Source organism: Solenopsis invicta, chromosome 13 (assembly GCF_016802725.1).
Source record: "Solenopsis invicta isolate M01_SB chromosome 13, UNIL_Sinv_3.0, whole genome shotgun sequence".
NCBI lineage: Eukaryota > Metazoa > Arthropoda > Insecta > Hymenoptera > Formicidae > Solenopsis > Solenopsis invicta.
In genome coordinates this window covers 8,834,562-8,860,013 of record NC_052676.1, presented here as the reverse complement: position 1 = coordinate 8,860,013, position 25,452 = coordinate 8,834,562, and the positions used below count along the sequence as shown (strand labels likewise).

The following is a 25,452-nucleotide window of genomic DNA, read 5'->3' as shown; positions in this document are numbered from 1 at the left end:
TAACGGGTCTTTGTGTCAGTCTTTTGAGATTCGCCTAACTTTTGCGGTGTAAATAAAACGGGCGCCGGCGCGACGACGGCGCCGGCTTGTAATTAATTAATTAAGGCTCTTGCGCCTCTTTTATATAAATATTATACATATATATATGTATATTATATACAACTTAAAAGAAAAAAAGAACATTCCACCACGGCCGCGCGGTATTATTTTTCTGTATCCCTGTATCTATAAAAGCGCGATATAAGTATTAAGGACGGACTTTAAGGGAATATACGACTGTATTAATTAAAGATTGATCAACTTATTATTATTATTAAATCATCATCATTATCATCATTATTATGGTTGCCATTGTTAATATCATTACAACAATTATCTTACCTCTCGGTTCTCACTAGAATCATCGGTGCCCCCTCGATTATTATTATTAATAATCATAACATTACATTGTACTTGTCGCTGTTATATACATATACATATAAATATATAAATATATAAATATATATAAATATATAAATATATATATATGAATGATATATATATTAATTTAATAACAATAAAGAAAAAGTGAAACACACGTGATCTAATTTGTGTGTGTGGATCAATGATCCTTTGTTCAAGCATAACATCAACGAACATTCAATCGAGCTAATTTATTATTACAATACATTTTTTCCATTAATCCGTGATTAATTTGATTAATTTTATCTACATTTCTACATTTATTTCTAAAACTTCGTTTAAAACACTCTTTCCGTTTAATTCAGAATCAGCTGGGGCTTATCGTTCATCGTTACGTGTTCGCTCCATCGATTTTTTTTTTTAATACTTGTTCATTCGTAATAAGTCCCCACGACGAGACCCATTGCAGCAAATTCCGGAGTCTCGATTACGTAGCTTGAGTACGTGTCTCTCTGAACGTCCCATAATTTACTAAAACTCATTTGCACGCTTTGGCCGAGCTTTTGAACGATCGACATGACGACCACAATTTTGTATCTGGAAGCAGCAATAAGGTGAAAAACAAATGCTCGGATAAAAGTAGATTCTTTACACGTAAAAATATATATCAATGCTTGGCATGCCATAAATAATAAACATTTTGTAATCTGATCAAATTAATTTATGTTATTAAATAATTCACGGTAGCCAGTAAAGTAAAAATATGCTTACTAATTGTTCAAAATCCATTTAATTTAATGTTTACATCAGAAATGTTCGAATAATCGAATTAAATTAAGAAAATACATTTATAAATGCATACAAGATGCTTATTGTGATGTAAGTAATATACTTGTTTAATTGATCGATACATTACCGATCGTAAAACTTTTTCATAATTTTGTCGCGCACTTCTTCCGACATTTTCCGGCAGATTTTCATGCAAGCCTGAGGATGATATTTCAAGCCGGTTAAATAATCCTGCATCACATTGATCAAGATCGTATCAACAACTTCGCATTTGAAAGGCTTATGAGCATCCAGACGGTAAGTATTTTGGTACTTTCGAATCTAAAGATAAATTTTGTATAATTTTTAAATTAAAAAATGATGTATATACAAGGTGTTTGATAATTAATGATTAATCTCTTGCATGTAAGTAGAATGGACCAAACTGAGTCGAAAAGTCCTTTACCATTTTCCAAAATTCGCAATAGTTAACGAGTTATAATTAATAAAAATAGCCAAATTAATCCCGCCTACCTCCAATCCAAGCGCGTGCTCGACGTTGCCGAGCGCGCGGGGCGTGATGTTTACTAGCGGCGATGGCCTTCGCAAGAACGGCGCGTAATGCTGGGCCCCCGTTTTGAGTTGCCGTTCTTGGTTATTTTCATTAATTTATAACTCGTTAACTATTGCAAATTTTGGAAAATAGTAGAAGACTTTTTGACTCAGTTTGGCCCATTCTACTTACATGCAAAAGATTAATCATTAATTATCAAACACTCTATATATATACAGGATGTTTCATAGCAATGTATACATATTACTACGATAGGTAGAAGGGATCGAGATAAATAAAAAAATCTAATACCATTTTGCGATATTTGCTATAACTTTCGAGTATTAAAATATTAATACTAATATTTTATCGGCCGAATAAGAGTGCGCAAAGAGACAAGCGGTTGCTTGCCTGAGCCGTAGGACCGCCCACCGCGGCCCAACTGTAAGCGACGCTGCGATGGTAAGTGCTATAAATATTACAAAGAACAAAATACTTAATAATCGTGATCGCAAGTGTATAGCGTTGACGCGTGTCATGGCGTGGTGCGGGGGCATGAGGGAGTGGTGCGGTGCCAATCTATCCTCCTCGCCGCGCGCCACTTACCGTCACGGCGTCGCATACAGTTGGCCCGCGGTGGGCGGTCCTACGGCTCAGGCAAGCGACCGCTTGTCTTTTCGCGCGCTCTTATTCAGCTAACTTTAATATTTTATTACTTGAAAATTATTGCAAATATGGTATTAGACTTTTTGATTTATCTTGATCTCTTCTACCTCATCGTGATAATATGTATACATTGTTCTAAGACACCCTGTATATATACAGAGTGTCAGATAAATACCGCCTCTGGTTTTGTAGATTGATAGATCAAATAAAACTGAGCAGAAAAGTCCTTTATCATTTTTTTATACTCACCATAGTTAACGAGATAAGAAATAATAAAGTCTGAAAATAAGCGCGTATCACCGCGCGCAAGGACCGCCTACCGAGACGTAGGCAGCCGGGGCAGCCTTCTCCCTCCTTGCCGCGCCGCTCGCGGGTCTTAGCTACTGCTGCTTTTCTCTCCTCACCACGCCGCGCCGCCAGCCGTGGTTTCTATGTCTCGGCGATCGACGGGCGGTTCTTGCGCGCGGTGATACGCGCTTATTCGCAGATTTTATTAATTTTTATTTCGTTAATTATGACGAGTATTAAAAAAAGGTAAAGGACTTTTCTGCTCAGTTTTACTTGATCTATCAGTCCATGAAACCAGGGGCGGTATTTACTTGTTGGCATATGGCTATTAAAAATAGCACTTTATTTAGCGGAAGGCTCATTATTCAAATTAATTGAAATATAAAATGACCTATTCATTATTTTCAATTCAGATGGATTTATGTCCCCATTATATTATATTTGGATTCAAATAAATTAAAATACCCAATGAGCTATTAATCGTGTTAAATTCGGAAGTATCCGTATTATTATATATTACTTCTGAATTCAAATTAATTCGAGAAACCCAAAGCGCGAGTTCAAAAATATTGAAATAAATTGATTTCTATTCAATATCCATTCTTTCACTTCAATCTTTTTTGCTATCTAATATATCGTGTTTAATATCTTTCTTGTGTTCTTTTTATTTATTTCAATAATAACTGTTAGGGTTATAAATTTTTATAAATTATTATGAAAAATTTCTTATACCTTGCCAAATTTTGGATAATTTTTATGTGAAAAATACCTTCAAGCCATTCTTGTCTTTGCGAAACTGTGAACTCGTTTTTAGTATTCCAGGAAGGGATGCGTTACCAGTATAGGTTTTAGTGGATTTACCGTTTACAGACGCTCTTAACATTCTTGATGTAGAGAATTGTGCTAATAATATATACAATGCAATGAAAAGTAATAAGTTATGAGTAATATCGTTACCATTACCGTTACCTTTTACACTATTTTATAATAACGAATTGGTAATAATGTTGCTCTCTTAATTTTATAACCGTTATGGTAAATCTAATATTGAAATAACCATTTTTAACAATCAACTCATTACCATTACGCATTATTCATTCACAATATTAACTTGTAACTTTACTCATTACGTAACGAGTTAAATAACGAGTTACTTTTTTCAATGAGTAACATGTAACTGTAACGGGTTCCCTGTCAAAAGTGATTATTCCGATCTAAGCGTCATCATTAACATTATAAAAAATTGTAATGTTATTACCAAATTGTTACTATAAAGAAATAAATAAATAAAAGTAACGCTGATTCCTTTTATTTATAACGCATTATTTTACATACCTGGCAATATATCCAATTACTGTTGTTGTTATTTGTATCAAGTTATTATTATAATGGTTATTATTAACCCACATATTATAACAAGATTCCAAATTCAATTCTTCAAGCCGTTATTAAATAAAACTTACTTGTGCTTATACTCGCTGAGGATTATTTTAATAAATAAAAGTGCAAAATAATTCATAAAAGTTGTAAAAAGTTGTGTATAATATATGTATATTAAACGACAACTAGAATAACTTCCAAAAATTACATGTTCTTAATTTGAACTGTCTGAAATTATCACATTTATTTTTGCTATCGTTGTTCTACAATTTCCTTATTGAACTAACTTCCTAGACAGTCAAATCTGTCAATAATAAATTTTGCAATATATTTGCTACAAATTCCATCAATAACAAATTTTGCAATATACTTGCTACAAATTCTATTGTCAAAATAATGGCAGAAATAAAATCTTCTAAAACAGATTCGTTGATAAACATTTTTTTCAAAATTTTTCAAATTTTCAAATTTTTCAAATTTTTCCAATTTTCCATTTTTTCAAATTTTCAAATTTTTCAGAATTTTAATAACTTAAAAAAAAAACTATTATATTTTTTGTATTGGGTCATTAAGTATGAAACTTTACACATATGAAAGCGCCATCTATAACATTTATTATCTTTGCTTTGCCACCAGATTTCATTTTCAGGTTAGGTTACCTTGATAGGTGCGTCTTCGCTCTTAAAAAATCATATTTGTTTGTTCGAATATCTTCATTAGTTTTATTGGTGGACCCATTTTTGTAAAACTATGGAAAAGTCCAAAATTCGTGTGGTTTATGAATATGAGTTACGCCGTGGAAGCACAGCGTCGGAGACAGCTCGTAATGTCAACGCTGTGTTTGGTGAAGAATCAACTACCAAAGTAACAGTGGACAATTGGTTCAAAAAATTCAGAGATGGTGATGTCAGCCTCGCTACTCACATGAAAGACCCAAGACGAAAGTGGATAATAATCACCTGAGAGCCGTAGTAGAGTTCGATCCATCTCAAAGTACGCATAAGGTGGTATCGATATTCAATGTTTCCATACCCACCGTACTGGGTTATTTGGCAAAAATCGGTAAGGTAAAGAAGTTAGACAAATGAATTCCACATGAATTGACCGATGTGTAGAAGGCGCAGCGACTAAAGGCTTCTCTTTCCTTGCTTTCTCGTCACAAAAACAAATCTTTCCTGAATTGACTTTTGACCTGCGATAAAAAGTAAATCCTCTATGACAATCGTAAATGCTCACATCAGTGGTTGAGCGGTGATGAATCACTGAGACATCACGCAAAACCCAACATGACACAGAAGAAACTTATGGTGACTGTTTGGTGGATCAGATCGGGTGTTATCCACTACAGCTTTATCAAACCTGGAACATCGATAACAGCTGAGATGTACTGTAAGCAACTGGATAAAATGATGCAGCAACTTGCCATTAAACAACCGAGATTGATCAATCGGTTGATGCCAATTCTGTTGCATGACAATGCTTGACCGCACACCGCACAAATGACCGTGGCAAAGCTACAGGAGTTGGAATTAGAAACTCTACATTACCCATCATATTCACCAGATCTAGCACCCACTCACTACCACTTCTTTCGGAATTTAGACAACTTCTTGGCAGGAAAATTCTTCAATTCCCAACAGACAATCAAAACAGCCTTCCGCGACTTCAATTCCCGTACGCCTGGCTTCTACAGTAGAGGCATAGACCAGGTACCACTGAAATGGCAGATGTGTATAGATAATATGGGCACATACTTCAAATAAAAATTAATCATTTTTATTTGCCAAAAAAATGCAAGAAGGTTATCTTTTATTTGTAAAGTTTCAGACTTAATGACCCAATATAAATTGTAACACTTTTCATAAATATTAAGAAGATAATTTGAAAATATGGGAACATTATTAAGATTTTCTTTTTAGATCATTAAAGAAACAGATTGTCAAAATTGCACCATTTCATTTAAAAATTTAACCTCTACGTGAACACTAAAATTGCAACAATTTTTTTAAATGAATTCAGAAATGCGCAGTCAAGTTCGCGGATGCAAATCATTGTATTCACTCATATGATGAGTGATTACTAAGCTGTCAAATTTGCATACACAACGTAAAACATTTTAAATAGATATTATATGTACCGCGCAAAATCTGTGATAAATAAATATTAAATTTCTGAAATACAATATAATAGTAGAGAAAGAGAGACAGGGAGCACAAGGAGTACTGAATTTCTTAAACTATAATCTTTGACTGAGCACTATGTGACTAACCCAGACAGTACACAAAATTACTTATGAAGTACTTACAAAGTATTTATAATTATTATTTCAACATTTTATAAATATGGTTATTGTATTATTGAATAAATCATATTTATTGCAAATATCTTAAAAATATTTATAAAGTGTCCATAAAATATTACTATAAATATATATTTTCTAAATTATTTACCATAACTTTTTAAATATTTATATATTATTTTAAAATACACATAAATAGGGATAAGTATTTATAAACATTTACCATAAACATCGTGTTCTGTCTGGAAGAGCTGATCAAAATGTTATAGAATCGCAATATATCTAATAAAAGTATTGCGAAAAATCCAATTATATATATTCTTGTGTGTTAAAATTATAAATTTCTTAGTGATTCTTAACTTTTAAACACACCAGGGGGTCAGAGAGATCTTCTATGAAGTTCCGAACGCATGCTGTGTAAAGACGAAATGAGATAGGAAGTTCAGACCAGGGAGTAAGAAAAATTTAAAATCTTCTCCTTTGATTGATATAATTGATCAACTTTATTGATCAATTAGAATTTGAATGGCACGGTAGCAAAGTTCGGTTGGAGTCTGTGGGACTATCATTGTGTATAGGTGAAATTTTTTTGTAATTTTATATAAAAAACCGGAGAAAACTTGTTTGAACAGGTCTGTTCACATTCTCGTATACATATACTATACATTTACTCATATATATACTAGCTCTGTCTAAAGTTAGAATACTATATCTATAGTGCTGTAGAAAGAGGTGTTGACCTTCTACGCAAGGTCCGAAATACTCGTATATCATGAAACACATCAATTTTCAATTTTAAACACCTTGAGTTAATTAAAAATACTTCATATTCGCTTTGTTACATAATTATATCTTTTTAGGAATGACAATGACATAATTAATGTTATTTATATATTATTTTTAATGATGCTAGTTCTTTTAGAATGTAGTTCACAAATGGCAAGAAACATTCCATAAATTTTATAGCTTTTTCATACTTGCTTCCTGCTAAGTCCAACAGTCATGATATCGTCGTTGTATTAAATCAGTCGTATTTCCTGCGCAGAGAAATTCCCTATGCACACGAGCTCTTTTCCGGCGACACACGGGCCCTTTCGATCGGCCCAACTCGGCTACTTTCGTGCATCGTCGTCGTCGCACGTTACCACCGCGGGCACTGCGACAGAACAGAACAAGCTGGTAATCGCGTAGCATGGTAAACGTCTTTGCTCGAGCATCAACAAGGCTCAATAATCGTATCTCATTTTGTGAGTGCCAAGTGTAAAATCGCATATCAAGAAAATCCAAAAAAATTGTATTTGTCACGCGAAACGTCGAGATTCAATAAATTATTGAAAGCGGAGAAAGCCAGCTTCTCGACTACGCTTATGATGCAACTTTTCCGCAAATATCGTGTGGAACCACATAACACTTCCTTTAAACTTATTGCCTGCGAATAAAAGGATAAATTAAAATTGTGTTTTATGATATTATAAATTAAATACACATAATATTTTACATTGCATATGTAATGCACTATTTCATGTGTCATAAAAATTATATATATATGTATGTAATTGTACACTTGACGCCAAAATTAAGGGATCACCTATTCTGTCTCCGAAAAATAGGCGTAATTCAAAAGAATGTAACTTTGTCAAAAATAATCGTAAAAAAATTATGAATAAAACATTTTAAAGCTTGAAATCTCTAGTCTTGAGATTGATAAGTCATTAAACGATTTACAGATTGTTTGTGAAGTTACACGGATTTAAATAAAGATGCGTCAAATCTCAAAATTTTTTACAAACTTTGCAACGCTTCACGACGAGAAATAAAAATTGCACGCAAATGCGGTTTACAGAGTTTAAAAGCCTGAATCTTTACCTTTTATTTGCGTTTTTGTTGAGCGTTGTACAATTTTTTTTCACTGACAATGAGTTAAACAACATTGAAGCAAAAATGGCTTTTTTTGGTTCAATGTTGAATAATTCAGTGAATAAAAATTGTACAACGCTCAACAAAAACGCAAATTAAAGGTAAAAATTCATGTTTTCGAATGCTGTAAATCGCATTTTTGTGGAATTTTTATTTCACGCCGTGGAGCTTTGAGAAGTTCGTAAAAAATTCAGACAAATATCAAAATCTTATAAAAATTTTGCCCAGCATTGTACAGCGTGAAACCCTACAAATGCAGTTTACTGTATTTGAAAGCGTGGATCTTTACCTTTAATTTGCGTTTTTATTGAATATTGTACGATTTTTTTCACTGAGTTATTCAGCACTGAAGTAATAATGGTTTCTTTCTTCAATGTTGTTTAACTTGTCAGTGAAAAAAAATTGTACAACGCTCAACAAAAACGCAAATTAAAGGTAAAGATCCACGTTTTTAAATGCTGTAAACCGTATTTGCGTGCAATTTTTAATTTACGTCGTAGAGCTTTGCAAAGTTTGTAAAAAATTTTGAGATTTGACGCGTCCCTATTTAAATCCACGTAACTTCGTAAACAATCTGTAAATCGTTTAACGACTTATCAATTTCAAAACTAGAGAATTCAAGCTTTAAAATGATTAAAAAAAATTTTTTTTACAATCATTTTTGACAAAATTACACTCTCTTGAATTACGCCTACTTTTCGGAGTCAGAATAGGTGATCTCTTAATTTTGACGTCGAATGTATAATTATTATTAAACTTACGTTCTTTTTTACTTTCTTCTCTACGTTGATCCTTTATTTCTATCATTTTATCTATCAGATTGCTATCGCGAACGATGTTCTTACCATAAATCACACCCTTATGCCAATTTATTCTACCTTCTTCATCGATCTAGAGTTAAAACCGTGTAATTAAAAAAAGTTAAAGATATATACATATATTTGTTAAATGAAAAAGTTAAAAGATATATATATTTAAATATAATATATATCACTTATTATATTGGGTCGTAATTGGTAATTAAATTTATTAATATAACTTTTATCTTTTAATTTGAAAAAATTAAAAAAGATTGAAAAACACAAAATATTATTTAATCAGTCTCTTATTTTTTATTCCATACATATTATTCTAATAGTGCAGACTATTTGATAATTATCTATTTAATATACATTTTTTTAAAGATTTTGAAGGAAATGTTAATTAAGCGGAATAAGCTGTATTTAAATAATTCTCGTTTATGAATTCTCTCTCTCTCTCTCTCTCTTTCTCTCTGTTATACCCAGTACAACCACGCTAACAACCCGCATAGCAACAGGAAATCAGTTAAGATTCCTATTGCTACGCATATGCATATCGGATTTAAATTCCGCATACGCAAAAGAATCGAAAGACCCTAATGGTCTTTCGGGCTTCTGACCCGAAATACCATCGCGCCAGCTATTGCTGAGTCGCTTTCCGGTATTCGTATTTCAGCTAATCGTGGAAGCTGCATTTCGCAGAAACACGATTGATCGAACCAAGTGACAAATTTGTGGATAAATAGAGCGACCAAATCGGAAAACGATGGGAGGATCAATCGAACAGCTGACCGGTACGTTACTCGCCGTGCGTGACTTACACGTCGAGCCAGTAACGTAACCCAGCTCAGAGATAACGTGAAGACCTATATATACCGGGTCGTCCAAGAAACGTGTGTGTATATATATATATATATATATATATATATATATATATATATATATATATATATACAGGGTGTCCCAGACCAATGTATAAAGATTATCACGATAAGGTAGAAGGGATCGAGATAAATGAAAAAGTCTAATACCATTTTACGATATTTGCAATAATTTTTGAGTAATAAAATATTAAGGTCAGCCAAATAAGAGCTCGGAGAGGCAAACGGTTGGTCGGCTGAGCCGTAAGACCGCCTGGTTTGACGCGGTGCGGTGCCAAGCTATCCTTTCCCTCGCCGCGCGCCACTTACCGTCGCCTACAATCGAGCCGCAGTGGGCGGTCTTACGGCTTAGACGAGCGACCGCTTATCTCTCCGCGCGTTCTTATTCGGCTGACCTTAATATTTTATTACTCAAAAATTATTGCAAATATCGCAAAATGGTATTAGACTTTTTCATTTATCTCGATCCCTTCTACCTCATCGTGATAATCTTTATACATTGGTCTAGGACACCCTGTATATATACACGTATATGTATATACAGGCTGATTATTAATGACTGTTTTTACCATAGGAGCATGATTTACCGACGGATACGTATTTCTAATATATTATTATAATAGAAATTACAAATGCGTGCTCCTATGGTAAAAAGTGGGAACAGTCATTAATAATCACCCTGTATACAGGAAGCGTCATAACTCGAAAAGTACTTAACGAAAATAAACTTTCTTGTAAGGTTTTGGAAAGCTCTCAAAATCGACTACAAAAAAATGCAATAAAAAATATAGAATGTTAGGAAAGTACCGATACCCTTTAATTAAGGAACTACCGATACTCTAACATTATATTATAATGTTACATAATAATTTTTTTTACATGCATAGTATAAAATCTTTTAAATTTAAATTTATTTTACAAATTTGATATAAATAATATTATAATTTATAAATTTAATCAGTATATTTTAAGCAACTAAAGTGTACTTTAAATCTTCGAAATCATTTTCTAATATAAATTCACATCTATTAAATTAATATCGTTCGCGTCTTGTAAAAACAATGTTTTAGTTTCCTATTTTTTTCAATTTTCTATTTGAGCATAATTTATTTTAAAAAATGAACTTAAAGTTAATTATTGAATGTATGGTTGTAGGTGTGCGACAGAATGGTACTTCTCACGTAGGCTAAAATCATTATTAGTAATAACTTTTTACAAAATAATTCCGTTATCCATTGCAACGTATGCAACGGTAATTAAAATGTTGTGAAGTTCCTTTTTCATAATAACATTATATACATGTACTAATTTATAATATAACTTACCTGTTCATTTTAAGATCGTACGAATGTCTATAACTTATTGCACAGCATTATTATCAATGCAAGACTGAATACTGAGTGTTCAATTGGTTCTTCATAGATATTATATACTTTTGTTTCATATAAAGACAATAAATCATAGTAAAGAGGCTTTAGTTGTATACCTGATAATGCTATTATAATTGTACGCAATGAGAAACCTCTTATACTGTTTCCATATTTTTTGCCCAACACAATATTTCGTTACTTAGTAATTGTGTTATAAACTAATCTATTACAAATTCTGTTTATGGTATCTATTTTTCTTTATTAATTTTATCAGTCATGTTTACTAAGTTCTATCACTTCTTAAACACTAGAACTGCAATTTTTATATTAATGCTTTATATTAAATTTAGAAATTTTTAGAGTAAATTTTTACCTTCTATATTTTTTGTTACTTTATCTATTTCTTTTATCATAGTTCAACTTTGAACTTAATTTCTTACTATATCTCACTATTTGCTATTTTCAAAAATAAACTTAACTTTATTCGTGCAATCGAAGTGCTTAAAGCCAACTGCAAAATATTCTGATAAACAGGAAACGGATCCGTGAGAGAGGAAACCAGCATGGATATACCTTAATATTATATTCACCCCTCAACTCCATTATTGTATCACGCAACAACGTAACGTCACGCTATGAAATGTCACTCAATCAAAAGGTTCAATAAATGAAATTTCAGAGATAAAGAAAGTGGCACTTCAAATGTCAGACATCAGTAAATTGAACAGTTACGAGTATTCTACAATTTCCTATTATTTGCGCCACAACTTGTACGCTGAGAAATCAATAACGTATCATTCTGTTGTAGTCTTTCAATGTGGAAACAACTGCAGCAATAAATCATGTTAGACAATTTTTTGCGAGAATACAATATCAATGTAGTACTACTGTCGATCACAGGTCTTTGGCCGTTTCAAGATAAACTTGTGAAAAATTTTTTACCAATTTTCTGTTTGGTACTCCAATTAAGTTACTGGCCTTTTTCGGTAATGCGCATTAACCAATATACTATTTTAGATCAACGAAATGTTTTCAAAAAAAATATATATATATAAATCATAGAAAGTAATATTTATAATTTTACATCTTATTTTATATTAGATAACATGTGCACGCTGTATCATTAACGAGCTTTGCACGTATACTGTGTATACTATCATGAAGAGTTTATAATACAGCAACAAATTAAACTAACAAGAGATGGCAATCCAGTTGAAAGCAGTTAGTGCTCAATCATTTTTAGGAAATTTTCTAAACATTTACAAGATTCCTCGAACTGTGCGCTAAATATTTGCCGTTTTTAAAATACAGTTTTTTAAGAAAAACCCCGCGAACGAATTATAACGTAATATCACAAAATTAAATTGTTAATTGTCAATTTAATTATTTTTAAATGCTTACACGCATCTCTATTATCCTTCCTAATCCCGAAAAACTATTACAAAATTATATTATATATATATATATATATATATATATAGTTTATATATATAATATGTTATAATTATACATATAAACACTAAAAATTACTCTTGACTAGATCGCCATTTCTCGTTAGTTTAATTTGTAGTTACACTTCTTAGTCATATTAGGATTTGTTTGTATTGTTCATAATGCAACATATTTTTTGTAATTAAACAAATACAGACAAGTATACAGTTTGTATTTAGTTAATAATATATAATTATATACTTACATATTTGTAATACATACGGATGATACGACGTTACATGCAGATAATATTGCTATATAATAATTGGAACAATATAAAAGTGATGTCCGATGGCATATTTCAAGTTATGATGATTACAGCTTTCATAGGGAGGCTATTGACTCACGTCTTGAATCATGATAAGGTAAGTTTTTTTATATTATATACAGGGTGTCCGGGAACTAGGGAACTTACCGCTTTGAGAATATAGAGAAGATGAAAAGGGACAAAAAAGTCTTATACCATTTTGCGAAATTTGCTATAATTATTGATTTATAAAATAAAACATCTAAGCCAATGTGCGGCGATGCCACACCATTGCGCCTAGCTGCGTAGGCAACGACGCGCGGCGGCAAAGGTGACGCGTTATTGTCTGAATTGGCACGGCGTGACGGTTTGAATTCGTCTCACTGCGTGTACATCCACTGCAAAAATTAAATGTGTTATTTTAACTGAAGCTTCTCCTTACACATTTGATAAATAACACATTTGATTTTTGCAGTGTATGTACACGCGGTGCGGTGGTTTAGACCGTCGCGCTGTGCAAATTTAAACAACGCGTCACCTGTCCCGCTGCGCGCCATTGTCTACGAGCTAGGCGCAATGGCGCGATGTCACCGCACATTGGCTTAGACGTTTTATTTTATAACTCGATAGTTATTGCGAATATCGCAAAATGGTATAAGACTTTTTTGTCCCTTTCCATCTCCTCTATATTCTCAAAACGATAGGTTCCCTAGTTCCCGGACACCCTGTATATATATATATATTACAATGTAGTATATTACAATATATTACAATGTAGTATATTACAATATATTACAATGTAATATATTTTATGGTACAACTGTTTATTTTGTAAATATATTTGAAAACATGATGATTTTATTTTAATTAAACTTTGACCTCAAATAACTTTTGAACCAGTAGACTTACCGAAAAATCATAAGACTTTTTCTGTAGAGCGTTAAATTCTCTACAAAAATATCTGCTTCTCATAATTTTAGGATCATTTGTAAAGGACATATAAAATTTCAAAGAATAAAAGAAGTTTTTTACATGTTATTTCTATAAGAAACTTAGGTGGTCATGCGGACTATCTTAGAGTTGATATTAAGAGTTCAAATTTTTAGAGAATTTTTTTTAATTAATTTGGAAGCGTTTAAACCCCTGGAAGTATAAAAATTCGAAAATATCCAAAATAAAATAAAGACCACTCTAATATATATATATATATATATATGCATAAGTAATAATCTAATATATATATATATATATATATGCATAAGTTATTATATATCTCCAAAAGCGCTAATTAATTATACACCATTATTCCTTAGGAAAAAAAATGAATCAAAAAGTCCTAAACTATTTTTTTCTATAATTATTAATAAAATTATAATGTGCTCACGCACACTAGTAAGCGTGCGGATCATTGACGTACGCGGGATATGTCAGTGAACCGAGCATTTAGTAGTGTGCATGAGTGCTTTATTATAATAATAATTATAGAAAAAAAATGGTTCAAGATTTTTTGACTTAATTTTTTTTGAGGAATAACGCTATATAATTAGTAGGCGTTTTTTAACATACACCCTTTATATTTGTGTGTGTGTGTGCGCGTGCGTGTGTGTGTGTGTGTGTGTGTGTGCGTGTGTCTGTGCGTGTGCATATGTGTGTGCGCGCGCCCGCGGTATATTTTCTTCTCCTTACTTACGTTTACTGCGATAAAACTATTTCAGTCCTAACATGTTAAACCGTTTCCATGTTTGGTGCAATTAGTTCCGATTGTTGTATGAAACTATTGACGAACATTGGAACATATTTACAAACGATATAGAAGTTCAAATCATGAAAAATTATTCTATTATATCAAGAAAATTTACTATATATTTCTTGTGTAAGTACGTTATATTGAAAAATGATGTGATACTGAATATATATTTATAAAACATTTTTCTTTCTGGACATTACAGTACTGGGATTTTTCTTATGTGTGATGTTTATAGTAATGCCAATAACACCATTATTACTAGACATTCTGATACCTCTTAACGAATCACGTCAACGATTCTTTGCGGTCGAAGTTGATTCCACAGTTAATAGAGATAAATACTTTCTACCATTTCATTGTTATACTTCAAGTATAATTTTAGTGGGTCTATGTATCACAATAAGTGTTGATACAATGCATATCGTGTGCACCGCTCATGCGTGTAGTTTATTTGCCGCTATCAGGTAAATCCATTGTAGATATAATAATAATGTTTATAAATAAGAAATGTAGAAATATAACATATAATATATATAATATAATAGTTATAAGTATTTTATAAGATTTTGATCATTTGATACATTTTTTGCATATAATATGTATAGGGGAGACCGGGGCAAATCGTTTAATGGGGTAATTTGATAATTGGAAATATCTTTTTATGGGTACATATTAAAAATGTACTTTAAACACTGTAAACACGTCCTAATGTAACGATGTTGTTAACAAAGTTTTGTTGGTAACGGCGTCATGTTAAAGTCGTAGTAGTGAAAAATGTGTTTTGCGATAGTCGAAATAATTTTTGATAGTCAACATTTCTTCAAAATTTAAATAAGATAGATAATAAGGTTTTTTTTGAAAACTTTGAATGTATCGTGTCCAGTTGAATGTATTTGAAACATTTCATGTTTACTTTTTGCTGTGTGATGTTTATTTTTGTCGATCATACGCAATAATGTGCACAGTTGACGTTGGAGCTATTCGTAATATCGAGCACCGGGGCGATTTGTTAATAATGATTGCAGCGTCTATGGGTAACTCTAACCTTACGTTGACTGCGTTACGAACGTCTACGCTACGCAGAGTTAAGCATTGAGGTAAACTGAAGTTCTTTATTGATTTAGGTCAAACTTGATAATATTGTGTATTTTAGTAGATGAATATAAAATCGTCGCTCTTAAGCAGGTAAAAAACTATAAAGCGTTAAAGATTGACACTTGTGAGGTTAGGAAATTTGTCACACCGATGGCATAAAAAGACATGCGAACATGTATGTTTGCATTTGTTTTTTGTATACCTATATCCTTTTTTAAATAAAAAAAAATCTTAACAATAGCTTTTTTACAGTCTTTCAACTTGAAACACAAATTTCGGGATATTCCCGGACTAGTTACGAATTATCCCGGGCTTGGGGCTATACATCATTCAACATATCATTTTTGGCATTAATCGATTTTTATATGTACTTCAAAGCAAGTATTAGGAGTACAAATTGAAAACCACCGTTTTTTGTCAAAATTTGAGGATTGATTGTTGAAAAATGGTTACATACTTATTTTTGAAAGTATTGTCCATCGCTGGCCACTACTTTCTCCCACCTTTCGGGCAGCATACGAATCCCGCGTCGAAAACACTGCTCGTCTTTTGCGGCGATCCACGAATCGACCCAGTTTTTGGCCTCTTCGTAATAATGGAAGTGCTGCTCAGCCAGGCCATGCGCCATTGATCGGAACAAGTGGTAATCTGAAGGGGCGATGTCAGGAGAATACGGCGGATGAGGTAAGACGTCTCATTTCAATGTTTCCAGATAGGTTTTAACCTGAGCAACATGTGGCCGAGCGTTGTCGTGCAGCAACATCACTTTTTCGTGTCTTTGCTCGTATTGTGACCGTTTTTCCTGCAATGCTCGGCTCAGACGCATTAGTTGTGTTCGGTAGCGAGCTCTTGTGATGGTTTCACCCGGTTGCAACAACTCATAATAAATCACGCCGAGCTGGTCCCACCAAATACACAGCATGAGCTTCGAGCCATGGATGTTTGGCTTGGCCGTCGATGTTGATGCATGGCCGCGGTAGCCCCACGATTTTTTTCGCTTTGGATTATCATAATGGATCCACTTTTCATCGCCGGTTACAATACGATGCAGAAAACCCTTCCGTTTTTGCCGTTGGAGCAGCTGTTCGCACGCGAAAAAACGCCGTTCGACGTCTCTCGGCTTTAATTCGTATGGCACCCAGTGTCCATGCTTTTGGATCATTCCCATGGTTTTCAAACGATGTGAAATAGCTTGTTGAGTCACGCCCAATGAATATGCAAGCTCCTGTTGAGTTTGAGATGAATCTTCATTCAGTAATGTTTCCAATTGTGCGTCTTCAAACTTTTTCACCTGTCCGGGATGCTCCTTGTCTTCTACGCCGAAATCACCACTTTTGAAGCGTTGGAACCATTCTCGACACGTTCTTTCACTAATGGAAGCCTCACCATAAGTTTTTACAATCATTCGACGCGCCTCAGCCGCAGATTTTTTCGAATTGAAGGCAAAAAGCAAAACTTCCCGCAAATGACGCTTATTGGGCACAAATTTCGACATTTTCGATCACAAAAAAATATATAACGCCGATAAAAATTCACAACTGCAATGATAAGGAATTGTTGCCAGATGCCCAACCTTACATTTAAAATTTTTGATCTAACGTTTGGCGCCAGCATTTACCGCTGACGCCATCTACTGGAAAACGGCGGTTTTCAATTTGTACTCCTAATACATTTCTTTTCTATATCTATACCGACATTGTGAAAAGGAAAAGGTTCAACCTTTCAAACCGTCTCCCCCCTTTTTTATAATGAATATAGGACTCAGGAGGCACAAAAGAAAAAAAGATTTAACAAATAGCCCCGGTCTCCCCTATTTATTTCGTGTATTTTTCATATACATGTATTAAACTTTTACGAGGTATTATGTTTACAGTAAACAAATTGAAAATATAGTTTCAAAAAGAAATATTAACGATAAAATCAGCAATCAGTGTATTAAACTTGATCCATTAAATGAAGAAATAATATATCGGGAATACATAATATGTATAAAAAAACATCAATTTGTTATAGAGTAAGCAATTTTTTACTTCTTAATTGTCTTTCTCTCTTTACACAAAATATTTATCTCTTTCTGGGCTAGTTTTATAATTTCCGCTCAACTAAATTGACTGATTTTTTTTATTGAAATTGTCTAATTGCATTTGTTGTTAAGTAGAATTGACCAACAACCAATCACGATTGACACTTAACTGATCGGCTAAGTTAATTAGAAGTTGTGAAACTGGTCGTCTGTAATATTAATATAATATTATTATTATATAAATTAACTTACTATCTTTCATTTTAGATTTGTTAATACATTGGAGTCAACATGTCAAGAGTTCACATTACTTTTGTTAGTTTTAATTTGCGGAATTTTATGTTTGATTGGACTCCAAGTAAGTATTAAGAACTATTTATATGTCTGTTCATAAAATGTCTAAAATTGTACTACAGCTAGATTTTTTCATTGTTTACTTTCTAAGGCCCAATTATTAAGTTATTTCTTATATATGATTTTTCATATATAGGTTCTAATGATTCACATTTGAATTTTAATTAAATTAAGCTTATTAGTATAATGTATGAAAAATGTAAAGATTAAAGTATATGTAGCAGAAAAATAAACTTTGATTAAAGTATAAAGAGGGTAAAGATTTTTCAGTATCAAAAAATTGTAATTACATTCCCGAGATTAAAATTTACTGTATATTGTTAAATTCCTATGTATTGTAAAATTTTTCATCATATTTTATTACTGTGAATAAAAATATAATTGTACTTTTTGACCGATTATGTAATATCTTTAATTTGTTTCAGATGATTTATGTATTAGAACAAATGACAGAAGCGATAAAATTCGTCACTCTACTCATAGCAGTTCTGGTGGCTTTGCTAATCATATGTTATTCTGGTCAGAGACTAATGGACGAGAGTCAGAGTATATTCTATCGAGCGTAAAACTTATTTTTTTACTTTACTATATACTGGCGGGCGGATCCCGTTTGGACACAGCACTGATTGGATACTACCAACCACAGCGGCCAATGCCTAGAGTTTTTTCGTTGGTTGGGTTAGATGAGTCAAGATGATTGACTGGTGTCCAATCGAGCTGTATCCAAACGGGGTGTTACCCTGGCTCTTTTTAAACAGAATTATTAATTTAAATATAAGCACATTTGTGAGATCTATTGTGAATAAAAAATTTAATTTAACTTTGATATAAGATTTCATTTGCTTTTAATTAAAACAATTAAAAATAAATTATGTGAACAAATTATGTAAACAATTATAATTAATATATTGTAACGTCCAGCACAACTCCACAGCTGTCCTCCCCCCTCTTTCATTTTTCTTATTTTCTTTGGCGTGCGTTTTGCATACATTTATATTACGCGCTAGCTCATAAGTTTCATCGAATGATAACTGCGTTTTATACGTGAGAAAACAAACGGCGAATATCGTTATAAGGTATCTTTACTTAAAACTTTTATAGAATATTTCTGGTGTTAAATTTTTGAACTTTAAAAGTAACAAAGAAGAGAAGACACTCTTATTACTCTCTGTTGACTGCCAGTCGCAACAGTCACGAAAGAGTTTCAAGAAGCATGTCTCCGGCGATCAGATATCCGTGAGAATTTCTAGCTTGTTGTTTGCCTTTGCACGTATATTAGTTACTTAAAAGAATATTTGTTAGCTTTAAGAAACAATTTCTTGGTTTTCCGTTTGATTTAAAGACCAAAGGAAAACAAGAAAAGAAGAAAGAGGGAAGAAAGAAACTTTTTAGAAACTTGACGCGAGTTTATTTAATAATTATAAATTTGACATATCTATTTTAGAAATAAATAAATCTCAGAATTAACTTTTACGATTCGCATTTCTTTGATACATTTTAATTAGATTAAACGTTGGGAAATTTACCCTCATATTTTATAATCGATTCTACGATTTGCACTGTTTTTATCGTGCTGACATTAACTTTTTTAAACCTTGTTCTCTGAAAATCTATTATGTTATACCAAGATAATTATTACATCGATTGTTTCCGATTCTGCTAGTCGGAAACTTTTAATCTATATATTTTTTTCTATTTCTTTGTGGATTATTATATTTAAATTTCGGACTTACTCGATTTTATTTTATATTGTATCATTTTCTATTTTCAAAGATAATCGATTATTTAGATAATTGAAGTACATAAAACCGAGCGACTGAGAGATATTCTAGCAAAAAAGAATTTTCAATATAGTCAGAAAACCAACACACGTCTACATTGTTCCCCTCGATCATCCCGTTACACTGTGGGTGCATTGCACTATAAAATGCCTACTCTATACTTATCTTACTAACATGTCATGTGAAGAATGTCTAACGAAAAATATTTCCGAAGATGGTTAAAGTGACAGTTTCGTATTGTAGGAAATCCTCAGGTGAAAATAAATCGAATGTGACAGTTAACTTAAAAATTTACTTTGTGGAGAATAGAATTACAAAAGAATTAAGTTTTGAAACGCGGGCACAAATTTCGACTCGTTATGGCGATGTACATATATTGTTTGGTGTCTCGACACATTCTACTCGCTCGCTGTTTGCTCTCCTGACTTTCTCGGTCTCTCGTCAGTAATCGATTGTTTCCGATTTTGCTAGTCGGAAACTTTTAATCTATATATTTTGTTCATTTCTCTTTTGATTCTTTTTACGTGTATTAATTCTTAAGACGTGTTACTATTTGCGTAAATTTCTAACATGCGTTCATTAATAAGTTGCGTTACTATTTGCGGTTAATTATTAAGCTGCGTTATTATGGCGTTAGTTAAAAGAACGAAGAAAGACTTCCCAGGTATCGGAGTGCGATAAGCCGTGCGCAGAATGCCCACGGCCGTGCCGCGGCACGTCTTCACGTTCCGCGCGCACGACGGAGGAATACAACGTCTTACGAGCTGGTTGAAGTTTGAAACGTTCCTGGAGCAATTAAAAAAAATTTTTTTTTACAATTCTACTTTGTCACACACTGACATTTATGTGCTATAAATTCGAAAACAAAACATATCGTACAAGTACGAACGTCGGAAAGCAGCCTTATGCTCGAAAAACCGCCCTTTGAAACACTCGAAAAATTCTCCTTATTTTAAAATCGATCTATACCATTTGCCCTTTAGCAAAGAGAAACTACTAACTACCAGCTAACGGATAAAAAATACACGGACCAAATACGTGCGTCGGAATATACCCTTATGCTTAAAAAACCGCCCTTTGAAACACTCGAAAAATTCTCCCTACTCCAAAATCGATCTACTTGTCCTTCGACAAAAAGACATTACTAACTACCAGCTAACAGACAAAAAATATTCGGATCGAATACGCGCGTCGGAAGGCACTCTTATGTTAGAAAAATCACCCTTTGAATCATTCGAAAAATTCGCCCTACTTGAAAATCGATTTATACCATTTGCCCTTCCGCAAAGAGGAACTACTAACTACTAACTAACGGATAAAAAATACTCGAACCGAATACGTGCCTCGGAAGACACCCTTATGCTCGAAAAACCGCCCTTGAAAACACCCGAAAAATTCTTTCTACTCTAAATATTCTCAAATATATTGCTAAAATGCTGCTATTATAAATTCTATGTATGATAAACAGTATTTTAGAAAATACAAAAAAATGGTTCAAATCGATTTTAGAGTAGGGAGAATTTTTCGAATGTTTTGAAGGGCGGTTTTTCGAGCATAAGGCTGCTTTTCGACGTTCGTATTTGTACGATGTGTATTGTTTTCGAGTTTATAGCACTTAAAAGTCATTGTGTGACAAAATAGAATCGTAAAAAATAATTTTTAAAAAATCGCACCAGGGACGTTCCAAACTTCAACCAGCTTGTCATACGCCCAAGAACGCGCGTATCTTTTCTTTATTCATTCATTTATTGTAGTTCATTGTATCCGGTTGTCAGTAACATCTTAACACGCATATTCATTTCTTTAATTCGAGTTTATTTGTTCTCATCTAACAAGTTTTCAAATTTGTTATACGCTTTTCCTTTTTTTATTTTGCTATAAACTTTCCGTAATATTCGGTGCGCCGCGCATTACTTTATTGTTAATTTTAATATTAGAATTAATAATAAAGTCAGTGAACTGTGCGGAAAAACCTGGCCCGATCACTCTGACGACCCCGACCGACGGAGGCCGTTCTATCCCTCACAAAGGGAGTCTTCCTTCCTTCTTCCCAATAATAATTTCAACAAGCTGGACGTAACAATAATAATTTTCTCAAATTATATTTTAATACACTTTTTTCGATAATTCAGAAGTAAAGCTCTTCATTAGGCTTCAGAAGTAAAGCTCTTCATTAGGCCGCCTCAAATTTCAACTGCATATAATTTTTTCGAATCTATTTAAAAAAAAACAACAACCTAGAAAGATTTGCACCTGAGAGTAAGCGGTTCGCTGCAGGCATGGGAATGAATTTTTGAGATTTTTCGGTATATGAACCCTATTTTCCCTATACTTCGGGAGTTCGATCATGAAACTTTTTCCCTAGGGCGGAAACGTGAAAAGTGAAAATCTTTACCATTGAAGTTAATGGAGAAACTTCTCATGTTTCCATCTTAGGAAAAAAGTTTCATGTGATCGACCTCCTGGTTATAGCTCATGAATGACTGAATCAATTTTCAATTGCAAACAAGCATTTGAAAGCTGAAAATTATACAAAAATTATGAAAAAAGAAAAAAATTAGAAAAGGTAAAAATAAAATTTTAATTGTTATTAAACTTTTATTATCATATTTATTTTTTATTTTTTATTTTGCAATCAATTATAATGTGTTGCTTCTTCCCGCATTAAATTTAAAAAAGCGAAACGTTATAATTGATTGAAAAATAAAAAATAAAAATTAAAAAATAAATGTGATAATAAAAGTTTAATAACAATTATTATAAAATTTAATTTTAATTTTTTTTAATTGTTTTTTTTCATAATTTTTGTATAATTTTCAGCTTTCAAATGCTTGTTTGCAATTGAAAATCGATCCAGTCATTTATGAGTTATGACCTGAAAATATAGGGAAAATAAGATCCATATAGCGAAAAATCTCAAAAATTCATTCCCATGCCCAGCGAATCGTTTACTTTTAGGCGGAAATCTTTCTAGATTGTTGTTTTTCTTTGAAATATAATAGATTCGAAAAAACCATATGCGATTGAAATCCGAGGAGGCCTAATAAAAAGCTTTATTTGTCAGATAAAACCAATTATTGACTTATAGATATGCAGCAGAATGGTACAACTTTTCGCCTAGACTAAAATCTTTGTTGATAATGACTCTTTATAGAAGTAATGTACCGTGTGGATTGAAGGCAGGTAAGATGGTTCCTTTATGCACCGTAACTTATGCTTCGGTAAGTAAAATACATACATAAAGCCCTTAGCTGTTTATAATAATTATTACAACTGATTGTATTTTATATTCCATTTTAGGTAATACAAATAGCCATGTCTTATTTTACAACACTTTCATCACTCAAATAGTGATTTTGAATGAATGGACATATTTTACATTACTGTTATAGCATTTATATTACTCGAAGAATGATCAATAAAGAGTTAGGTCAAGTTTCTATAGGCAGTTAGTCCCTTTTTTTAGCTCTCGAAAATAAACTCGGTGTTTGATTTAATAGACTTTTTCACGCTAATTCCGAATATATTGTATAAGTCTTTAGTTAATGTCATACACCGTTCCAGACAAAATGTGCACCAAAGTTTCAATTCTCAACTTTTTGGGACCCATTCTCTCTGGAACGGCAAATCGCATCAACTAGAGACCTACATATTCGGAATGGGCGTAAAAAAACTCTATCGATCCATCCAAACACCGAATTCATTTTCGAGGGGCGAAAATAAGAGAACAAACTGCCTATAGAAACTTGGCATGCTAATGAAAATGGGCCCCAAAAAATTGAGATTTCATGAGATGGCGCCTCTATGGCGCATAAACATTGTTTTGGCAAAACAAATAGCAAAACAATCGACAATCGATTGCTCTGCGGGCGATTACATCAAAAACAATCGATTTTCTGACCACTCTTTGCTACACATTTTCTCTGGAACGGTGCATGGCATCAACTAGAGACTTATATATTCGAAATCAACGTGGAAAACTCTATCGATTAAATCAAACACCGAGCTCATTTTCGAGGGCTAAAAAAGGGGCTAACCCTAGCCTCACTCTTTTGAACTAATTTTTCACCGATACATTTTTGAATGTTTGCTGTTATTGTGACCTAAATGTCAATAAATTATTTTTCTGAGATTTACTTTCAATAATCTTTAAACTAAATCTTACCTACTTTTTCCAATTTTCTTATAATTTTTTTCTATTTCTTTGTAGATTATTATATTTAAATTTCGAACTTACTCGATTTTATCTTATTTTGTATCATTTTCTATTTTTAAAGATAATCGATTATTTGGATAATTGAAATACATAAAACCGAGCGACTCAGAGATATTCTAGCAAAGAATTTTCAATATAGTCAGAAAACCAACACACGTCTACATTGTTCCCCTCGATCATCCCGTTACACTGTGGGTGCATTTCACTATAAAATGCCTACTCTATACTTATCTTACTAACATGTCATGTGAAGAATGTCTAACGAAAAATATTTCTGAAGATGGTTAAAGTGACAGTTTCGTATTGTAGGAAATCCTCAGGTGAAAATAAAAACGAATGTGACAGTTAACTTAAAAATTTACTTTGTGGAGAATAGAATTACAAAAGAATTAAGTTTTGAAAGGCGGGCACAAATTTCGATTCGTTCTGGCGATGTATATTGTTCGGTGTCTCGACACGACACGTTTTAGTACGTCTGAGAATAAATATTAGTCATGTTAGCGAATTTTCGGCGACATTACAATATAAATCGAGTATTTTTATCGATCTCGGGACTTTAGCCGTTTCAAAATAAATGTGTGAAGAATTTGTTACGGGTTTGCTGTTTATTCAGTGGAACTAAGTGCCTATCCGTTTGAGGTAACAAGCATTAATATATACATATATACAATATATACAAGGTGTCAGATGAAGTTCGCTCGTGGTCTCGTGGATTGATAAAGCAAGTCAAACTGAGTAGAAAAATTCTGTACCAATTTTCAATATTCAATAGTTAGATACACATATTTTTCTATATTTTTATAATACATATCTGGCATGTAGTAAATATTTATAAATTTTGGTATGATTAATCGTTTATTACTTGTTATGTTACGTAAATTTAAAAATAAAATGTGTCAGTGGTGGACATGATTGCAGCCTTTCAACTTAATTAACTAAAATAAACAATTTTTAAGAATATTTTTAATTATTATTAAATAATACCATAGTTTAAACTAGGATAAATAAAAAATATCGTAAGAAATGGTGCATAATTTTAAGTGATTTTAAAGAACAGTTATATTAATGTTTTAATAAAATTTTTTTATTTAATTTTAAGAAAAGAATATTATATTTACAAATATTACAATAATTGTAGTTTATGCAATAAAGAGACATTTATTTTACATGTAGA

At 32.4% G+C, this 25,452-nt stretch overlaps 2 protein-coding genes across 4 annotated transcripts; one reads left to right on the top strand and one right to left on the bottom strand.

Annotated features, from left to right (window-relative positions):
- Positions 1-634: 634 nt before the first annotated feature.
- LOC105197915 (tctex1 domain-containing protein 1-like) lies at positions 635-11,818 on the bottom strand. 3 transcript variants are annotated; one of them, XM_039456857.1, is made up of 6 exons: positions 11,280-11,811; positions 9,035-9,164; positions 7,334-7,785; positions 5,017-5,772; positions 1,319-1,512; positions 635-999 (listed from the first exon to the last, which is right to left on the bottom strand). In XM_039456857.1, exons 4-6 carry the CDS (start codon positions 5,056-5,058, stop codon positions 834-836), a joined length of 402 nt encoding a protein of 133 aa, XP_039312791.1. In that variant the 5' UTR covers positions 5,059-5,772; positions 7,334-7,785; positions 9,035-9,164; positions 11,280-11,811; the 3' UTR covers positions 635-833. The 3 variants fall into 3 exon arrangements, 1 of the variants encoding a protein (XP_039312791.1); XR_005576210.1 differs by lacking the exons at positions 635-999; positions 1,319-1,512 and adding an exon at positions 4,272-4,913 and having other exon boundaries at positions 4,982-5,772; positions 11,280-11,818; XR_005576209.1 differs by lacking the exons at positions 635-999; positions 1,319-1,512 and adding an exon at positions 4,272-4,913 and having other exon boundaries at positions 11,280-11,816.
- A 23-nt stretch (positions 11,819-11,841) lies between these two features.
- On the top strand, positions 11,842-24,198 carry LOC105194415 (odorant receptor 63a). Its single transcript, XM_039456855.1, has 9 exons — positions 11,842-12,310; positions 13,061-13,180; positions 14,778-14,935; positions 15,012-15,273; positions 17,778-17,918; positions 18,195-18,285; positions 18,707-18,843; positions 23,151-23,283; positions 23,363-24,198. Exons 3-9 carry the CDS (start codon positions 14,887-14,889, stop codon positions 23,411-23,413), a joined length of 864 nt encoding a protein of 287 aa, XP_039312789.1. The 5' UTR covers positions 11,842-12,310; positions 13,061-13,180; positions 14,778-14,886; the 3' UTR covers positions 23,414-24,198.
- The last annotated feature ends 1,254 nt before the right edge of the window (positions 24,199-25,452 follow it).